This window comes from Monodon monoceros, unplaced genomic scaffold (genome assembly GCF_005190385.1).
Source record: "Monodon monoceros isolate NGI ecotype Baffin Bay Population unplaced genomic scaffold, NGI_Narwhal_1 Super_Scaffold_15, whole genome shotgun sequence".
Taxonomy (NCBI): domain Eukaryota; kingdom Metazoa; phylum Chordata; class Mammalia; order Artiodactyla; family Monodontidae; genus Monodon; species Monodon monoceros.
In genome coordinates this window covers 62194397-62215410 of record NW_021703771.1, presented here as the reverse complement: position 1 = coordinate 62215410, position 21014 = coordinate 62194397, and the positions used below count along the sequence as shown (strand labels likewise).

General features: G+C 38.4%; 1 protein-coding gene across 5 annotated transcripts in view; it reads left to right on the top strand.

Moving 5' to 3' along the window:
* MAP3K5 (mitogen-activated protein kinase kinase kinase 5) overlaps nt 1-21014 on the top strand; it is a 207597-nt gene that overhangs the window by 69630 nt on the left and 116953 nt on the right. For 3 of the 5 annotated variants that reach the window (XM_029223390.1, XM_029223389.1, XM_029223394.1), the window contains 5 exons: nt 3648-3671; nt 9728-9921; nt 10697-10865; nt 12033-12139; nt 14399-14569. In XM_029223390.1, the coding sequence (XP_029079223.1) occupies nt 3648-3671; nt 9728-9921; nt 10697-10865; nt 12033-12139; nt 14399-14569 (665 nt within the window). The remainder of the gene's footprint in view (nt 1-3647; nt 3672-9727; nt 9922-10696; nt 10866-12032; nt 12140-14398; nt 14570-21014) is intronic. The other 2 variants (XM_029223393.1, XM_029223392.1) reach the window with 1 other exon arrangement.

The window sequence follows — 21014 nt, the reverse complement described above, 5'->3', positions numbered from 1 at the left end:
TTGAGGTCTTGTTTGCTATTTATTTGTACTGAGTTAAAATGCACAAATAGTACCTTTCTTTCTTTATAGTTGATACCTCCCTTAAGGTTGCATCGTAAGCTGTAAGTAAACTCTCCTTCAAGAGAGCCATTTGTATCCATTTAGCTTCTATAAAACATGAGCAAGCATTCATAAGAATTCAGTAGATTGCTATAGGGGTGATTTAATATACTTTTAGAATTTGTTATAATGCACGCATTACCTGAAATGAAAGCAAAGAAGACACGTAAGAGGGTTATTACTTCAGTGAGCAATTCTTCAGGAAGACATAACGTGTTGGCTGTAGGCCAGTAGCAGCTGTGGTTATTTCCTATGGTGCCAAGCAGAGGGGAGGCTTCAGCGCACTCAGCCCTCACCACAGCTCCCTTCATCACCACCTCCATTTCTGTGCCAGATGCACCAAACAGAAATCATGGTAGAGTAGCTCCTGTGCTGGGCATGAGGACATCTCTCCTTCCACTGGCACAAGGACAGTGCTGACTCTGATAGGCCTTTAGCTAAAAGTAAATGGTAGAATACAGAGTTGGAAGGGACCAGCGATCACTCAATCCAATTCTTTGTGTGTTATATTAGAGAGAGGTGAAATGGCACGTGGCCACTCAGGAGCAGAGCCAAGACTTACGCGTATCTATCCTAATTCATAGTCCAGTATTTTATACATTCATTAACTAATTAATGTGTTCATCCTTTTATTGAGCATCAACTATATGCCCTGCAATCTGCTAGGCAATCAGTGGGGATACAAATATGAACTAAACAAGGCTCTTGCATCCAAGGAACTCATGATGTAGGATAGGAGAATTGTACGAAGCAATATTTGCAATGTCGTACATGCAGTGCTTCATAGAGGTCCGTATGAGGGGTCATGAGGGCAAAAATAAGGACATCGCCTGTTTCTGTTAGGAGGTTAGGTGTCATTGAAGGCAGTCAAGGCCTGCTTCACAGAGAACAGGTTTCTTATGCTATTCGCAGAGCATGCTGTGTGGTACAGGATGAAGATAAGGGTGTGTTTTGTTTGTTTGTTTGTTCTTTTGTTTTTTTACTTAGAGGGATGAGAGAAGGACATGCCTATCTCAGGAAAGGGTGTAGTTTGCTACTCTGGAGAGATGCTCCATAAATTAAGTTTGGAAAATCCCGCATGCTATGTTCCTGGCTTTGTGATTATCCAACATTTTCCTATTTATGTTTTTCATGAACCGTGTGTGTGTGTGTGTGTGTGTGTGTGTGTGTGTGTATATGGATGGGTGGAGAGATGCATTAACCACCTGTGAAACACTGTGGGAAAAGCCACTTTCAACCTTCCTCAACAACATCACTCATTTGTCTCTTAATTTCCATCTCCCAGGGCACCACCCTTGTCCCAGTCCTTATTTTGGCATCCCTGAGCTTTGGCAATAACTACCTAAATGCTTTTTCCCATCCAATACTAAATACCACTATCTAATTCATATTTTTAAAACTTTAACAATGTTTACCTTTTAATTATTTCTTTCTTGGGTAATGCATTCACCCGATACAAAAATTTATAAGTGCAAAGGATATGTTAGTGAAAATCATGCTCCCATCCTTGTCCCCCAGCCAGCCAGCTCCCCTCTCCATTGGCAACCACTGTTAATAGTTTCTTGTATATTCTTCCAGAGAGATTTTTAGAAATACACAAATTAGAATTTTCTTTTTCTCCCTTTTATATACATAAATAGGAGCATAGGGTAACAACCATTCTGTCCTTTGCTTTTGTTCACTTAGCAGTATATCTTGGAGACCTTTCCATATCACTCTGTAGAGAACTTCCTCATCCTTTGTTCAGCTGCATTGTATTCCATCGTATGGAGGGACCATAGTTTATTCAGCCAGTTTCTAGTTTATAGAGCATTCGTGTTGTTCCAAACCTTTGCTTTTACAGTGTCCTTGTGTGTGCTGATACTTCTTTATGTATATCATTCACCTAAAAAAAACCACGTTTACTGTCATATGCCCAAATGCCCACACAACAAAGTACTTTATTTTGACATTCAAGGCCTTCTTCAGTAAGGCCCCAGATAACTGTCTAATATTATCAATGTGTGCCAAAATGAACTTTGTTTTAGCCCAATGATTGAATTCAAGATCTTTTCCAAGTACCCCTTTATTTCTCTCTTCTGTACTTCTCGAAATGATCTGTTTTCTTTAGCCCCCAGTAGTAATATTTATTGTTCCCTAAATGGGCCTTTGTGGCTCCTAAGTCCTTTAGCCTGGATCTCCACCTCCCTGCTTCGCCTTTGGAAGGTGTGACATGTTCTTGGCTCCTCTTGAGTTCCACCTTCTCTGAAGATCTTTTCAGCCTTCCTCAAACTCTAGGAACATCCTCCTCTTAGAAACCCCAGCCCTTGCTACAGTATAGCTCTCTGGTTGTAGCATGCGTGTGCATACATGCCTGCGCGTACAGGCTTATAATGTTTCTTTATAAATGTGTATATGTTCTTTTTTCATCAGCAAGGTTGTGAGGTATTGATGGGTCTCTTTTAGTATTTTATATACATCTTTATGACTCTCACAATTACGCTGCACAATTCCTTCCTCTATAGATTTTTGCTTCCTCATCTGTTACCCATAAACATTCAAAAATCTTACATGCTGCTCCAAGCCAAAGCCTTCCTAGGTTCCCTTTTGCCCCATATTGATCCTGGGATGAATGACAGCTGGTCCCCTGGGCCTTGTGTTCCTCCTCTGCTCCTCTCTTACCTCCCCTGAGCTGGCTCCTCTTCTTGGCCAGATGGACCACCCTTTAGGCTCCACGAATGCCTTACATTTCCTGTTTCCATGGCAACATACATGCCATCTTTTCCAAAACACTGTCCCATCTCTCCTTCCTAAATCATGATTCCCCAACCTCAGTGAAGCCCTTATGCCACAGGCTCTTCTAGATTGTCTCTTTCACGTCTCTAGTCATTTTAAAGTCTAGGAATAATATGTTAGCTAGCTTTATTGGGAACTTTCTATACACCAGACACGGTATAGCCACGTTATTTGCATGATCTCACTTATTTCTCACAGCCTAGAAGATAGGGATGCTGCCTGCAGTGTATTTATCACATTTCACTTCTTACGGAACAATACGTAACAATATTTATGACTAGTTGTTGTCAGATGCTCTTATTGTCTACATGTGGATTTGCCCACTCTGACAAGTAGCCAATACCCTTTACTTTCAGCTTTATTCCAAGCATGCTGCTATGTTTCTTCCCAGGGCATAAGTGAGATTGTGCTTTGGGAAAGCAAACTCATTTAAATCTCTTCCCAAAAAGATTGTAGCTATAAGATAATTCTGCACATACATACTCTGCAGAAATGATTTTTTGGTTATTGGGGTTTTGGAGTCTACGTGTTTATGCTGTTTTCCTTCAACCGTAGACGGTACCTTTGTGCATTCTTGTCTCCTCCATCAGACTGTAAACTTAGATGCAGAAGCTTACTCTATACCTTCTTTTCATATTTTAAATTTCCAATTGCTAAATTAATAAATAATAAAATCGTTAATACAAATTTTTCTACATAGAATATTTTAATTAATTAGTTGAATTAATTTTGTATTAACTTCTGCTTTACTTTTCTCTTTTCTCATTTTTCAGGAAATCATTTGCCAGAAGAATACTGTGAGTATTTTACTTAACCCTTCCAGAAACTTTTTTATCTTTTCTTTTCCATCAACTGATCTCTGGTATAATTTCCACAATTATTAATTTCTATTTCTTTGTTTCCTCTTTAGAATTTCTAACACATCAATATAAATATGGATTATTTTACATAAATATTGCTTTATAGTGAAACTTTATACTAATGGGAGATGACACTGATACCTGTTTTCTTCTATATATAATTATGTTTTAGAAAAAAATTTCCATACTATATTCAATTTTGTGTAATTATGAGTGTTACTAAAGCAGCATATATACATACACTGATACACACACATATGTATATGTATGTCTCTCTGTATATATACATATATAGATTTCTATGTCTGTATATACACTGTATATATACACTATATATACAAATTATAAATATACATATACACACATATATACACATGTACACACACACGTATGGAGATTTGTATCGATATATTGGTATATACATACCTCTATCATCTTTATATTGGTACTGACTTAAGTTCCTAAGTCCTGTTTTTTCTTTTATAATATCACACACATTCTATTCTTTTTTTTTAATTAAATTTATTTATTTTTGGCTGCATTGGGTCTTCATTGCTGCCCACGGGCTTTCTCTAGCTGTGGCGAGCGGGGGCTACTCTTTTTTTTTTTTTCTTTTGCGGTACGCGGGCCTCTCACTGTTGTGGCCTCTCCCGTTGCGGAGCACAGGCTCCAGATGCGCAGGCTCAGCAGCCATGGCTCACGGGCCCAGCCGCTTCGCGGCATGTGGGATCCTCCCAGACCGGGGCACGAACCCGTGTCCCCTGCATCGGCAGGCGGACTCTCAACCACTGTGCCACCAGGGAAGCCCAAGGAGGGGGCTTCTCTTCATTGTGGTGCACGGGCTTCTTATTGCGATGGCTTCTCCTGTTGCGGAGCATGGGCTCTAGGTGTGCGGGCTTCAGTAGTTGTGGCACACGGGATCAGTAGTTGTGGCTTGCGGGCTCTAGAGCACAGGCTCAGTAGTTATGGCGCATGGGCTTAGTTGCTCCGCGGCATGTGGGATCTTCCCGGACCAGGGCTCAAACCCGTGTACCCTGCATTGGCAGGCAGATTCTTAACCACTGCGCCACCAGGGAAGTCCAAGTTCCTAAGTCTTGTAAACCACACTTTAAGACCTTTGAAACCACCCTTCAAAGTTCTTACCCTCCACACAGAATTAAACAAAAGTTAAAAAGTGATAAAAAATAAATTTAAAAATTTTTAAATGCATGAAAGATAATTATAATATATTCCAAAATCAGCCTTGTTATGCCAATGGTTTTTCATTTTGGAAGGTAAGCCAGTATTTAAAACCTTAAAGAATGTATCTCTGAAACTTAGAGTGGAAATAACATACTACATAAAGATCTGCACATGATTCCATTTAAGATGAGGATAAGATTAAGAGTACAATGGGTAAATTTCCCTTAGATTGGAAATTTAAGATATAAAGATTTAAGAAATTTAAGAGTTCAGATCAGAGACTCATTGCAGCATAAATAATGTTGCCATGATAAACTCATTCTTCACATCTCAACAGGAAATGAACAATTACTGCTTCATGCATCAATTCAGTGTAACAGATTTTGTGAAGCAAATGTTGATGGAACATGAACTATGTGCCAGGCTTTGGGCTTAGTGCCACAAGAGACTCACTGTGAAGGCTGAAAGTAGAGACAACCCATTCATAACTGTCTCAGGAGACAACAACTGAGAAGTGCCACAGTCTTGCTGGGGGAGGAGGTCAAGCAAATAAGCAAACAGACAAATTAGAAATTAACATAAGGTCGTGTGTGCCAAAGAGTGGGTGCCCCTTCCCTCAAGCGGGGATGGAAGGTCTTTCAGAGGAGGTGGCATTTACCTGAATGGCAGGGAAGAGCTAATCATGCCCAGTGATGGGTTGGATGTGTGGGGAAGCAGGTTTATAAGTTGACCCTATACTACACGTTATGAACAAGTCACCCATTGACTTGAGTAAGCTGCTGTGTTTCCGGTGCTGGGTGTCCTTCTCAAAAGTTGAGTATTCTGAGCATATATTTCAATAAGTTTGACTGCTGAGAGCATATCTTCCCAGAAGCTTAATTCATTTTCCATACATACTTATGTTCACCTTTATGTAACCTTTAAAAATTGAGAAACAGAATTGACTTATTTTTTAAAACAAAAGCAGTGAAGGTAATCGGGGAGAACATATTTAGATTTTGAGCTGTGTGTTTTTATAGCCATGAAAACAAGCATAGGCCGGAGAGATCAGCCTTGTTATTTTATGATCATGCCTTAGTATTTTGAAATGTAAAGAAATGTGCTGTGGTCTTTCTTTTTCAAGAAGTAGGTTTAAATATTTTAGAATTAGTATCTTATTAATAAAAGACAGTTGTTGCACCTGAAATGTCTTTTCTTGATCACACAGTCATTGTTTTTATTTGCTTTGGATTATTATTTATTTCAAACTCGGGGTTTGGTAGCAATCTGTAAAAAGAAATTGCAGTAATGGTATTTGTAAGTTGTACGTGAGCCAGCTTGGGAAATAAATGTTCCCTTATTATTAGTGTTCATCATTTTGAAAAAGTGCTTTTCTCAGCAGCTGTTATCTTTTTAAAAAACACGAAGGGTGGGAGGGAGATGCAAGAGGTAGGAGATATGGGGATATATGTATACATGTAGCGGATTCACTCTGTTATACAGCAGAAACTAAGACAACATTGTAAAGCGATTATACTCCAATAAAGATGTTAAAATTAATTAATTAATTAATTTAAAAAAACAATCTGAAGTCCACTCCCCGCTCCCCGCTCCCCGCATGCACACTTTCTCCCCACTGCATGCTCACTCGGCTGGCTCTCAGCTCAGACCTAGAAGCATCCATGTGCCTCCTGCTCTTTACTGCTCTCCTCCTTTTTTGGCCATAAACAATGGGACATTGAAAAAAAAAATTGCCTTAGAAACATAGGGAAGAGACTCCAAAAAGAGCAGTGAGGCCAGGAACTTGGGAAAACCTTAGCATGCTGAATACCTTCAACAAGGATTCTGAAACCTCATCCCATGGGGTTTGAAGACAGTTTCAGGAATCTGATTTCCTCTGCTGTTTGCATGACTCTCATTTTCTCTCTTTACCCGCCTACTGCTCAACACACACCCAGACATCTGATAGAATTAGTTTTACACAGATGCATTATCCCCCAATATCCAATCTTTCAGTAATAATGTGTCCTGGTTCATGTCTTATACACAGATACACATGGTATTAAGGCTTTTGAGGATACAGAACTTTATCCAGCAGCAGAAGAAACTCTAAAAGTGACCTGTTTGTCCTTATTTTGTGACTCAGAAGATTGAGAGCCTTTCTTTGTAATTTTGAGTCCAAGTGCTTATCTAAAACAAGAGTATTTGATTCTGTTGCTCTTTTATATAGCTCCCTCATAGTTTAAGCTCCAGAAACTTTGAAAAGCAATCTCTTGATATACTTGCCTTTCTTTTCTGTTTAGACAGTGGCTTGGGTAAAAGGATTAAAATGGTGGACCTGCTGTGGGATCTTGGTAACATTTTAGTAGCAGGATATGTTTATTTTTCCTCTTCCCCACTAGTCTTCCAATTATTGGTCCATCAAGGAGAACTTGCAAAAGGAACAATTTAATGTGCTTGATTTAAAAATCAAATGTCAACCTTGGGAGGTTCTTCTCGCACTTTAAATGGAAGTCACGTCCAGTTTCTGCTTCATTACCTGAAATACAAGTGCCTCAAAGAATAACATGTTCATAAATAATTAAACCTAACCGTAAGGGCATTTGACACTTCTCATCTGTTTGCTACAAGGCAGTAACTTGGCTCATGCAGGGGTCTGTGCAAGGTGACCTGAGGCAAAGGGGTTGATGTGCCGTCAGGTCAAGCCCAGGCGGGAGGGTGCCCAGCCCCGAAGCCATAATGGCAGGACCTCTGGAGAAGGAGTTCCTGGACTGGAGTCCCAGACACATCACAGCCCAGCTGTGTGACCTTGCCAAGCCTTACCTGAACCCTCACCTGTAAAATGGAGACAAGATCCCCTCCTTCAGTGGGCTGTTGTGAATGTATGGCCATTCATTCCCCGGCACATGCCAAGGTGAATAAATGTTTGCTCTCATTTGTTTAGTTCGAAGGATAAGAGAAGTGATGCATCGTTCTCTGTAATTCTGACATGGAACAAATAATCTGGGCTTCTGGACTCCCTAGAACAGTGATAAATAGAGTTTTCCACCCATCTCATTCTAGTTTTCAGCCCCCTGCTTTTTGCTTTCTCTCTGGATTTTTCTCTTAGAGGTCTCTCCCATTTCCTCAGATTCAGCCATGCCAAAGAATCACCAGGTCTGTATTTTGGCTTGAAACTCTTTTACATTCCAATCACACATGTCCAACTCTGTTTTGGACATTATCCCTTTAGATGTCCTGTTCCCCTTAAATTCCACCCTTTCAAAAGTGTGCATGTCACCCTACCCACCCCAAATCAAATCTCACCCACTTGAAGTTCTTCTCATATTTTAACTGGAAGTCAGGCTCTGTGTATAATTCGTTACCTGATACCTATCAAGTGCCCCGGAGTGTAATCTGTTTATAAATAATTAAGTCTGGTTCCGCCTTCTGAATTCTTGCTTTTTGTTAAGGATCCCACTCTTCTTTAAGGAGCCTCATTTACAACTGTAGAGTCACCTTTGATGCCTTCCTCTTCATCTCTCTCAGTGTCTGTAATCAGCTGGCTGGTCTCCATGATGTTTTCTTCTTGAAGTCAAGTGCACACGTCCACTGTTGCTGCTGTCAATCTGGTCATGCTTTGTAGCTTCCCACCTAATTTCCTTAAATCTCGTTTCTTTCTCTTTCAGTTCTTTCCGTTTTCTGGCCAGACTGTCAAAATGCACAACTTTGTTTATGTTTTCTTTCCTGCTCTGAATCCTTCCATGATTCCCACTGCCCAGCATATAGAGTTTGAAACCCTTATCTATTCACTTCTCCTTCCCTGAGCCCTAAGCTCTGGTTACGACTCGCTTACTCAGGGGTGTCCAGTTCAATTTCTCCTTTACACTTCCCACCTCCACTTTTGTTTGCACTAGTGCACCCTCACTTGGCATCATCGGGAGCGGACAGAAGGCGGTGCTGAGTGAGCGGAGAGTGGCACAGGCTGAGGCTGGAGAGAGAGGCAGTGTTTGGATAGTCAAGCCCTTGTAGGCTACAGTGACCTGTTTTATCTTCATGCCAGGAGCAAATGAAGGGGCTTGAAGCACCTGAGGGAAGTCATCTGATATAGGTTGTTGAAAGATCACTTTGACAGCTGGGTAGAAAATAGATTGATGGGCAAGAAGAGAAGCAGAGAGCCCAGCTAAAAGCCAATTACAATGGCTCGGGCCAGGTATGTTGGTGGCATGGTCTGCAGTGTTGGCAGAGAAGATGGAGGGAAATGGACCAATACGAGGCGGAATAGACAGGACTTTGATAAGCTATGGAAGGAAATGGAAGCATCAAGGATAACTTCAGGGTCTCTAGGTTTAGTAACTGGGACACTAATGGAGCCACGACTGCGATAGAGCAGCCTGGGGGGGAGCAGTTTATTCTGGCCTCACTCACACATTGCTGTCACATGGGCAGCCCTGAAATGTTAGCTCTTATCATTTCCATGTATTTATGCTGTGTCTCTCTGACTAAAGTTTAAGTTCCCTGAAGGCCAAAGGCTGTGTTTTAAGCTACCCTGTTTTACCTACAGCATATATCATTTTGCCTTAGCCATGAGAAATGGTGAATAAATATTTAATCAATTGATAGAAACTGTGCCATACTTTTTTTTTCATCATCTGTAAGTCCTAATTATTTGAAGTAAGGAATTAAAGAAATTGGAAGAGATTTCCGTTTTCATAGGTCATTAAATAGGAAATGAGGTTTTTAAAAATTTACCTTCACATTCAGGATTATTATTTAAAAGTAGGATTTAGGGTTACATCAGTGTGGAGTCTGCAGGCCAGCTCACCACCTTCTGGCACCTCCTCTTTCCACAGATGTGCACTGGGAACTACACATTTATTCCTTACATGATAACTCCACATAACAAGGTCTACTGCTGTGATAGCAGCTTCATGAAGGGCTTGACAGAGCTCATGCAGCCGAACTTTGAGCTGCTCCTTGGACCCATCTGCTTACCTCTTGTGGATCGTTTCATTCAGCTTTTGAAGGTGGCACAAGCAAGTTGCAGGTAAAGTTTAGTAATGCTATTTGGTGGTGATAATGAAGTGTTCATCTACTTTATTTATTTGTGCAACTTATCAGATGTTTCTTACGTGCAGTACTCAGCCAAGAACCAGGGGAAAATATATAAAACCCTCTAAGTGGATAAAATAGATGCTGCCCAATCCACCTCTTGAATGTTGTCCACTTTATTCAGAGGAGAACAACTTGAAATCAGAAAAAAAAAAAAAAAAAGACTGTTAACTGTGTTGTAGAAATGGTAGAGCTAAAAATATATTCAAAGTACAGAAATATTATCTGAATAAATGTCCAGAGACTTTTAGTGTAAGGATAAGAACTCTCTAAAAATTGCTGAAAGCACTATTATATTTTAGTGAAGAGCAATCATTTAGGTTGATAAATGATGATGCTGGATCAGAAGGAAACTGTTATATTATGTTCAAATCACAGGCACACCTAATTTATTTAGAATAATTTCTACTCAAAACAGGAAAATGAAAAATAAAGTTTTAGCATTTTAAGTGGTACATTGCAGGGTCTTGGAAAATTCATTATCATGGAGTGTCTTTACCTTTAATTCTTACTGAAGCAAGGTGGAGTGTAAAAGAATAGGATGCCCCAGTTTTTAAATAATACCAGATAGATAAGGTGTTCATTCTGTGCATCTTAACGAACTGAAAGGTACGAATGCTGCAGATGTCATCCGTTTCCTTATAAGATCATTGCTTTTCATTGAAATCCTTTCTAATATTAACTCTAAAAAATGTGTGTTTTCCCACCAGCCAGTATTTCCGGGAATCTATACTCAATGATATCAGGAAAGCTCGTAACTTATACACTGGTAAAGAACTGGCAGCTGAATTGGCAAGAATTCGACAGCGAGTGGATAATATTGAAGTCCTGACAGCAGATATTGTCATAAATCTGTTACTTTCCTACAGAGATATCCAGGTGAGAAGCTGCTCAAAGTCACGTCTTTGTCATGTAGCACGTTGGAGGAATGAGGGAGTGTTAATATCCAGTTTTAGTTAGCTATTAAGTCATTCATGTCACTACATGTAATTTTTTATTGACTCTCCTAAGCTTTCCATCCAGAGATTTTATGATAAATGAAACAGACTTATATAAGTTAACCATCAGTGATTGTGAAAGACTTGTACGGTAAAGGTCTGACTTTTTCCTCCAAAAGAACAAAAAGAAAAATTTGCATGCATAACTAATCTGCAGACAGCCTGTTCTATTCCATTAGCCTCTGGCACACCCATCAGTCAATAAGTGAAAGCTTTGTTTTGGCAAATAGCAGAAATTTTTAGAGCTTTCCAGACATCTCTCTTACTCCTGGAATTTGTGTTGCTTGAAAGTGGTAGTGCTGGGCCTAACTAGATAGAAGTATGAAATGTGCAATTGATTAATTTTAAAAATAACTTTAAAAATATATAAAGTAAAGCATGAACATGCAATATTATTTTTATTGGGATGTCTTAAAATTTTTAAATTATGGTAAGTAGAATGAAATCCTCTCTGAGTTGGGGATTTGCTATTGGAGTTTTACAGTAAACTTTAAACGACTTCTGGTTTCTTATTCCCAACCTTTCAGGCCCGAGTAAAGCTTCATGTGGACAACAAAGATTCACATACATGGAAAAAGTGTGGCACTTAGGATTCCATGACTAGAGAGCTTACTTGTGTTGAAACGGAATAGTTTTGTTACTTATCACAGAAGTTCAATTAGTTGCTCCATGTCCTTGATATTTTGGAAATTATTTCCCTAAAAGTAATTGATAAGACCCTGCATAGCAGGAATCTGGCTCCAGGGAGAAGTAAACCACCCATATTTAGACAATGCAGCATTACCATGTTAGATGGTTTATTGTTTTTTAGGTCAGATGTGGTAACTCAATATTTCTAATGTTTTATCTGTATAATCCAAACCCCTTATTTAAACAAACAAACAAACAGTTTCTTCTTGGTTTTAGATTCTTCAAAGTATTCCGTGGGTTCTAGTTCTTTTTTTTAATGCCCTTCTTAGATTCAGGTAGCTGGTTGGCCAAAGGCATTTCATTGTCAGGACTTTCTCCCAATGGTTTAATTCTATGTTATTCTCCTCTTGTTTAAAAGGACTATGATTCTATTGTGAAGCTGGTAGAGACTTTAGAAAAGCTGCCAACCTTTGATTTGGCCTCCCATCACCATGTGAAGTTTCATTATGCATTTGCACTGAATAGGTAAGAAGAAAAAGTTTCCATCCACAATGTGCTAACATATTATTTTTTAACCTCCATATTCTTTCTATGGTATGTTTTGCTATAGCCTTGCAGCCACTCCCTATTAGAATGTAATGTTAATATTTCTACTTCAACCATGTAAAATATAGGAAGCATGCATTCTGATTTTTTCTTTTTTGTCAGTAAAATAATGTCCCTCAATGCTTGTATATTTAAATTCTAAAAATTCTTTTTCTTCTCTTTCAAAATTTGTGTTTACTATTTATATATTTTTTAGGATTTTTTAAATTCCATGGTTATGATGTTATCTTTAAATATACTCAACGCCAAATGATTATTTACACAAAAAGTAACTAGAGTAGGGATAGTTATATCTAGGTGAACATATTCCTAACCAGAAAATATGTTCACTGGGATTGCCCTGAACATACCTAATTATAATTAAAACTCTGTGGGCCACATTTTAGGTCATGTGTCCATGAATCTTCTAGGACCAGGACTAACACTGCTGCTTCCAGTCCTGCCTCCACGCCTTCTGTTGGCATCATGGCTGGCACCTGCCTCAGTGCCACTTTCTACCCAGAGTCACCGTGGAGGATCATCCTGTGCTGGCCATAGAGCACTGAACTGTCCAGAACTTAGTTGTGCTGTTCTCTGCCATGGCGGAGAGTTGAATATGTATGTAATTACTACAACTGGAGAGAATGATAAAAAGAAAAAGGGAGGGGACCTCACATCTATCATTCATTTGCCATGAAGGCTTAATTAGTTTACCGACGAGGAAACTGAAGAGGTGGAGTAAGCATATCATAAAACTGGGGCTCAAACCCAGATCTAGCTGATGCTGGTATTTCTGTTCTTCATCACTAGGTTCTCCTGCCTTTGTCTCCAAAGAAAAGTCAGCATGCTCTTTAACCAGAGATTGTGTTTCCTTTTTTATCTACCCAAACTCTAGAAACTGCTAACTTTATCAGTACATGTATAATGAAAGTCGATTTTATCTCCCCATTTATTAAACATCTTTTTCTTTAGATTTGGCAGAGTGAGATGAAACCTCCAGAGAGTATCTGTTCCAACTGGTTTTCAAATAAATCCTTTTTGAAAGATGAAATGAAAGACGGAATGAAATATATTCTATATTGAAATGAAAAATGAAAGTCCATAGAGCCTCTTATATTTTCCTTTATCCATATTTTGTCTCTGTCTTTCCTAAAATAGAATAGAATGAAATGATAAATGTATTTGTATGCAGCACTATTCTAAACTCAAGGTATTTAGTACAAAGTGTAAAAAGGAATTTCACGCACAGAAAGATTTAAAATAGTAGTTGAGAATACAAGTAACTCTTTTTATGTAGCAGTTTTATTGAAATAGAATTCATATACCATACAATTTTATTTAAAGTGTACTGTGTTTCAATGGATTTTAGTGTATTAACAGAGCTGTGTGACCATGAACACCAAGACTTTTAAAACATTTGCATCACCACCAAAAGAAGCCCCCGCCCCACTAGCGGTCACCCTCCCATTTCCTCTCAAATCCCCCAGACCTAGGCAACCACAAATCTACTTTCTGTCTCCATAGATTTGCCTACTCTGGACATTTCATATGATGAGCTCATACACATGTAGTCTTTGTGACTGGCTTCCTTCACTTAGCACAGTGCTTTCAAGGTTCAAGAAATAATTCTTAAGAGAATTTTAATCTTTGAGAACAATCTATACGTACTCGCTGATTTTAAAATGAGCTATATAAAGCAGCTTGCTTAGATAATCAATTGGTCACGTGTAGAAAATAAGTGACTCTTGGGTTAAAGTTGGATTGTTGGTATTGTCTGTGAATTAGTTTGCTCAGTGTTTCAGAGTAAAAGCCATTGAAACCTATAGCATCAGGGTTTTGTCTCTGTTTGGATCCTTGACTCTACCCCATTTAAGGCCACAGACTGCATTCCTAATCTCACTCCATCAACTTAAATTTGCACAGAGACTGCAGGGAAATTGGAAGGACTATGGATGGATAAGCACAAATCTATCACCATTAGCAGAAAAGCAACTCAAAAGAAATCCTTGTTAAACGCAGTAGACATGCAATAGGATAAAAAGATTTTATATTTTTGAGACAAAATATAATTGTTGTTTTTATCTTGCCAAACTTCACTAATGTGAATCAATATATTAAATAGAGTTTTAAACAGATAATTGGCCTAAACTGCTTCTGTAATCTATACTGAAACAATGATGTTTCCCTCCTCTACCTTAGGAGAAATCTCCCTGGAGATAGAGCAAAAGCTCTTGACATTATGATTCCCCTGGTGCAAAGTGAAGGGCAAGTTGCTTCAGATATGTATTGCCTCGTTGGTCGAATCTACAAAGATATGTTTTTGGACTCTAATTTCATGGATTCTGAAAGTAGAGACCATGGAGCTTCTTGGTAAGTGCACAGGATAACATACTTGATAAATCCATAACATAAAAAATTGCTTGCAAATGAGTGTTAAATTATTGTTATTATCCTTTTGATTGTGTATTATGAAATAAATCTCACAATTTATAGCTTTAGTAAATAATTTTGTTGGAATTCATTTAATAAGGCAGAGTAAAATGGGGTAAATTGGTTGAAAAGATAATGATTTAAGAAAAAAGAATTTTAAAAGATATTATAAAGTATAATACAATAAAAATAAAATTTGGGGGAAAATTCAAGAGACATGAAAGAAGACCTGAGTGGAAAAATATACCAAGTTTGGGCTTCCCTGGTGGCGCAGTGGTTGAGAGTCTGCCTGCCAATGCAGGGGACACGGGTTCGTGCCCCGGTCCGGAAGGATCCCACATGCCGCGGAGTGGCTGGGCTCGTGGGCCGTGGCCGCTGAGCCTGTGTGTCCGGAGCCTGTGCTCTATAACGCGAGAGGCCACAACAGTGAGAGGCCCGCGTACCACAAAAAAAAAAACTAAAAAAAAATATATATATATATATATATATGTATATATATATATATATACCAAGTTTGTGGATGAGAAGACTTGATATTTTAAAGATGTTAATTCTCCACAGGAGGGCTTTTCATGTAATTCAACAAATTGATTCTAAAATGTATTTGAAAAACTAAAGGGCCAAGAATGGGCAAAGCAATTTTGGAGAACAAGGTAGAGGGACTTGGTCTCCCAGATAACAAGACATACTATAACAATGTAATAATTAAGATGTTGCAATATGAGTGCAAGCATAGACAAATAAAACACTGGAACCGAATAGAGAGGCTGGAACAGACTGAGATATATAGATTTGAGACTAGATTTATGACATGGTATGCTTCATGAGCCAGAGTGGAAAGAATAGACTCTTCAGGAATGGTACTGGGAAAATTTGTTTATCTGCTTGTAAAATAAAAATGAATCCCTAGTCTAACCCATGCACAGAAAATAAAATCCAAGTGAATTAAAGATTAAAATTTTTTTTTAAAAAAACCTTTAGAAAAAATATTTTTAGAATAAAATATACAAACTGAATTTATGACTTTGGGTTAGGAAAGAATTTCTTAAACAAGGTATTTTTAATACCATAAACCATAAAAGATTGGGAAAACTAGAGTCCACTAAAATTTGCATCTGCTCATCAAGGTTCTGTCTTTTGGAAAGAGTAGGTTCTATTGCACTGATCGTCCTGCCAATAACAATTATAAACATTGGAAAAACACTTAAAAAAAAGTTTGAAAGCACCGAAGAGTGACTAAAGATAGTAAGAAACTGAAGAGTTTTAGATCTTTAGATGAAGGGTACTACATTAGATAAGATACACTTTTAAATGCTTTTTCCTTTGAGAGAGCTCTCTGATCTGCAGGCACAGGGCGGTTAGAATTTAAGATGAAAATCATAGTTTCACTGGTTGGAGGAGTTAGTCTGAGGCTGCCAGAGTGCCTGGAAATTGAGTGATAGACCCCCTAAATGAAGGAGCCACAGAGAGAGCCCAAAATATAAGTATAAACTGCCCTTCCATTCTTGGCTGACCCCTGACATGTGCACATGTGGGTAAAACTCAGAGGAGTCCAGTGGAAAATAGCAGCCAGAAGGCTGGAGCTGAACAGAGATTTCAGCAGTTGTGTAATGCAGGAGAGACAGAGTTTGGAGTTTGAACCTCACCAAGTCAAAGGGGCTTGGGTAAACAGTTTGAGCTTTCCACTGAAACTCCAGAAGGTCCAAGACTTCAGAATAAAAAAACTACATCCCAGGACTAAGGAAAATTAAGAGGAAAACCAAAACAGAGCCACCCTAATAAAACCTAAAACCAAGACTCCACATGAACAAGGTGAACTGCCAGTGATTTATTTGTGTGTTGGAACAAAATTCAACACTCTTAAGAGGAAGATAACAGAATCCAAACTCTCTACAACATATCATCCGAAATGTCTACTACACCATCAGAAGCTACTAGATTTGTGAAGAGATAGGAAAGTATGATCCACAGTAAAAAGAAAATCAGTCAATAGAAGTAGACCCACAGACAACAAAGATTTTGGAATTAGCAGAGAAGTATATTAAAATAACAATGATAAATATGTTGAAGAGACTACTGGAAAAGATGGATATTATGGGTGAAAATATGAAGAATTATAGGAGATAAATGTAAACTGGAGAAGAACCAAATGGAAATTCTAGAACTGAAAATATAGTATTCAAAGTCAAAATTCCATCTGGGATTAATAAATAGGACACAATACAAGAAAGGATCAATAAACTTGAAAACAGGTGATTAGAAATCATTCAAACTGAAACAGAGAAAAGAAAAAGATTGAGAAAGAAATTAATGGTCTCAGTGACCTGTGGAATAACATTGAGCAGTCTAACATACGTTATTGGAGTCTGAGAAGTAGAGAAGAGAGATGATATATCAGGAAAAATATTTGAAGAATTAGTGACCAAATATTAACCAAATCTGATCAAGCAAACAAACAAACAAACAAAAACAGCCCACAGATCTAGGAAGCTCAGCAAAAACCCAAGCAGGGTAAATACAAAGAAATCCATTCCTCAGCACCTCATAGTCAGATTCCTGTAAAACAAAATTAAAGAACATATCATAAACGCAGCCAGGAAAAAAGATACATTATATTCAAGGGAAAGAGTGAGTTCTGACTTTTAATCAGAAGGAAGCCAAAGACAATGGAATAACATCTTTAAAGTACTTAAAGCAGAAAACAGTCAACCAAGAATTCTCTACCCAGTGATATTGTCTTTCAAAAGTGAGGGTGAAATAAGGATATTTCTTTTTTTTTTTTTTTTTTTTTTTTGGCGGTATGTGGGTCTCTCACTGTTGTGGCCTCTCCCGTTGTGGAGCACAGGCTCCTGACGCGCAGGCTCAGCGGCCATGGCTCACAGGCCCAGCCGCTCCACGGTGCGTGGGATCTTCACGGACCGGGGCACAAACCCGCGTCCCCTGCATCGGCAGGCGGACTCTCAACTACTGCGCCACCAGGGAAGCTCCCAAGGATATTTCTTGATAAATAAAAACTGAGATAATTTGTTGCCAACAGACCTTTACTACAAAAAATGTTAAAGGAAAATCTTTAGGTTGAAGGGAAGTGATACCAGATGGAAACATGGATCTGTTAGAAGGCATGTAGAGCACTGGAAATGGTAAAAATATTTATGAATACATAGAAAAGATATCATCAACAAAGTAAAAAAGTAAACCACAGGCAGAGAGCAATGCATGTAACCAATATGGGATTTATATTCAATATATATAAATAACTCCTAAAAATACTTAAGAAAGAAAGAAAAAAGATTAAAAATGGGCATAGGAGAAGAACAGATCACTCACAAAAGAGGAATCACAAATGGCCAACAAACATATCTTAAAAAAATACAAAAAATGCTCTACCTACAAGCTAAAACAGACATACCATTTTACACTATGAAGATTAACAAAAATTTATGAATTTGACATTGTCAGTTGTTGGCAAGGATGTTTGAGAAATGGGAGTCCTAGTCCACTGCTGGTTGTGGTAGAAAATCTTATGACTACTTAAAGATTTTGGTATTATCAAGGAAAGTTGACAGTTAGCCTTCCCTAGATCCAGCAGATCTACTCCTAGTTTATACCCTAGAGAAATTCTTGAAGTTTCTCTACATAAAAGTTAAAGCATAAAAAAAAACAATCTTAAAAGAGTTGAGCAAAATAACCAAATGGCAGGATACATAGAGTATGATTTCGTCTATAGAAACTTTAAAAACAGCCATACACATGTAGTAAAAGTAGAGACGCATGAATGTACATCATAAATTCCCAATTCAGTAGAATAGTTACCAGTGGGGAAGGAGTAAAAAGGGATCGTGAAATGCTTCATATGCAGCTGCAAGAATATTTAAAACATTTTATTTCTTAAGTTGAGTGATGGGTATATCAGTGGGAAGTGTTGCTTATATTATCCTTCTGTACTTTTTAGTATTTCTAAAATGTTCCCCAAAGAGTGCCTGATTTAAAAAAAATATTAAAGGAGGCTGACTTACAGAAAGAGACAAACACCATATGATATCATTTATATGTGGAATGTAAAGCATGACACACAGGTACCCATCTACAAAACAGAAACAGACTCACAGATGTAGAGAACTGACTTGTGGTTGCCAAGGGAGAGGGGGTTGGGGAAGGGATGGATTTGAAGTTTGGGGTTAGCAGATGTAATTATGTATGGAATGGATAAGCAACAAGGTCCTACTGTGTAGCACAGGGAACTATATTCAATATCGTATGATAAATCATAATGGAAAAGAATATAAAAAAGAACATATATATACATGTATAACTGAATTACTTTTCTGTACAGCAGAAATTAACTCAGCATTGTAAATCAACTATACTTCAATTAAAAAAAAAAAGGAGGTTGACTTAGTTCAGGTGTTATGAGAGCATAACTTTTTTAAAATTGTGAAACAGAAATCTTAACGTTTCAAAATCTTGTATCACCTTAGCAGTTTAATGGTGGCCTGAAATTGGGATAATAGGTTATAATAAGGGAGGAAAACTTTCTAGATTTTCATTGACAGCTTTGGTTTGGACTTTTAAATTTGTATTATAAATTGTTACTGCAATTCAGAGAGTTTTACCATTTCTCTTAGCCAATTTTTTCCCTGATATTATAAAAGAGAAATGTAACTATGCATCCTTTCTATTACCAGAAGATTTCCACTTTTAGAAGATTCTTAATTGTAGGAGAATTAGAATCTGATATTTGGAAGCACTGTGCTGGTATAAATGCTTTGATTTGGCAGTGATAATGAAATGCATAGGTAATTTTTAAAAGCCTGATTTTCATGGTCAGCAGATTCAAATGGAAAACATCTTATGAAGTTAATGTGCATCGTGCACAGGAATAAAATAGAAGTGTTTCCCCATTTGAAAAACCAAACAATTTAGACTCCTGAGAGCTTTCAAGGTCACATAAAGTTCAATAAAGGAACACAAGTTTTTTTTTTCCTGGTTGTGTTTTTGTTTTAACTTTCTATACTTCCCAGTTCTGGCTCCTTTTCAACGGTTCCCATTTAGCTGAGGAACATTAACTACATTAACTGTCTCTCAAAAGATCTTTGTGTTCAAAGTTTTCAGGTCAAATTGAAGATGTCAGTTTTTTATTATTTCATTTTAAGCTATTCATTAATTTTCTTTTTTTTAAATTTATTTTATTTATTTATATTTGGCTGTGTTGGGTCTTTGTTGCTGTGTGGGCTTTATCTAGTTGCGGCGAGCAGGGAGTCACCCCCCACTGCGGTGCGCGGGCGTCTCATTGTGGTGGCCTCTCTCGCCGCAGAGCCGGGCTCTAGGCACGTGGGCTCAGTAGTTGTGGCACACAGGTTCTAGACCGCAGGCTCAGTAGTTGTGGCGCACGGGCTCAGCTGCTCCGCAGCACGTGGGATCCTCCTGGACCAGGACTCGAACCTGTGTCCCCTGCATTGGCAGGCGGACTCTCAACCACTGTGCCACCAGGGAAGCCCTCATTAATTTTCTAGTAAGAACAGTGAAAGCAGTTAGAACTCAAAGCCTTTTCATGGGAAGAGCCTTAGGAGTTGACCTGGGTGTGTCACTCACTGATCTATCAAGTAATATAAGAATGTCACTTCTACTGTAGATTATCCGTCTATAACCTTCCATTATTATCATCATACCCATTTGTCCTACAGGTCGTTAAGAACAATTCCCCCCTATTTTAAAATGGGTGTTTTTTCATGCCCTCACGCTTGTAAAGCCACTTCAGTATTTCTGAAGCCACTTAGTGTTTCAATCCAACTCCCACAGTCCTGCAAACACACTCATTCGTGTTGGTGTGTTGGCATCATCTGTAACCTCCCTTTCTGTTAGAGCTGAGAAGTAAAAGCACGTTGTCAAGGTGCTGACCTAAGAGGGCATTACCGAGGTTATTAGGCATCTGGCCAGACTTACCCAGGATTATGCATTTCCTGAGTCCCAGAGAGTTGTTGCAACTGACCTTTTTTGACCCATAATCCTCTGAGCTTTCACTCGTCAAGTGCCGCGATGGGATAAGGAATGAGTGGCAGGCAGTCAGTCCCTAAAGCTTCTTTCCATGGACAGTTTCCATAGCCTGAATCATTTTCTGTTGGCTTGAATGGACAGTCATCTACTGAGCATGGGAAGTTTAGGATAAGAGCTTCAGCTCAATAGAAAAAGAGCCCCAAGCAGTTGGGATTACAATGGCACATAGAGCTCGCTCTTGAAATTTCCCTTCTTTTTTTTTTTAAATTTATTTTAATTTATTTATTATTTTTGGCAGTGTTGGGTCTTTGTTGCTGAGTGCAGGCTTTCTCTAGTTGCGGCAAGTGGGGGCTACTCTTCGTTGTGGTGCGCGGGCTTCCCATTGCGGTGG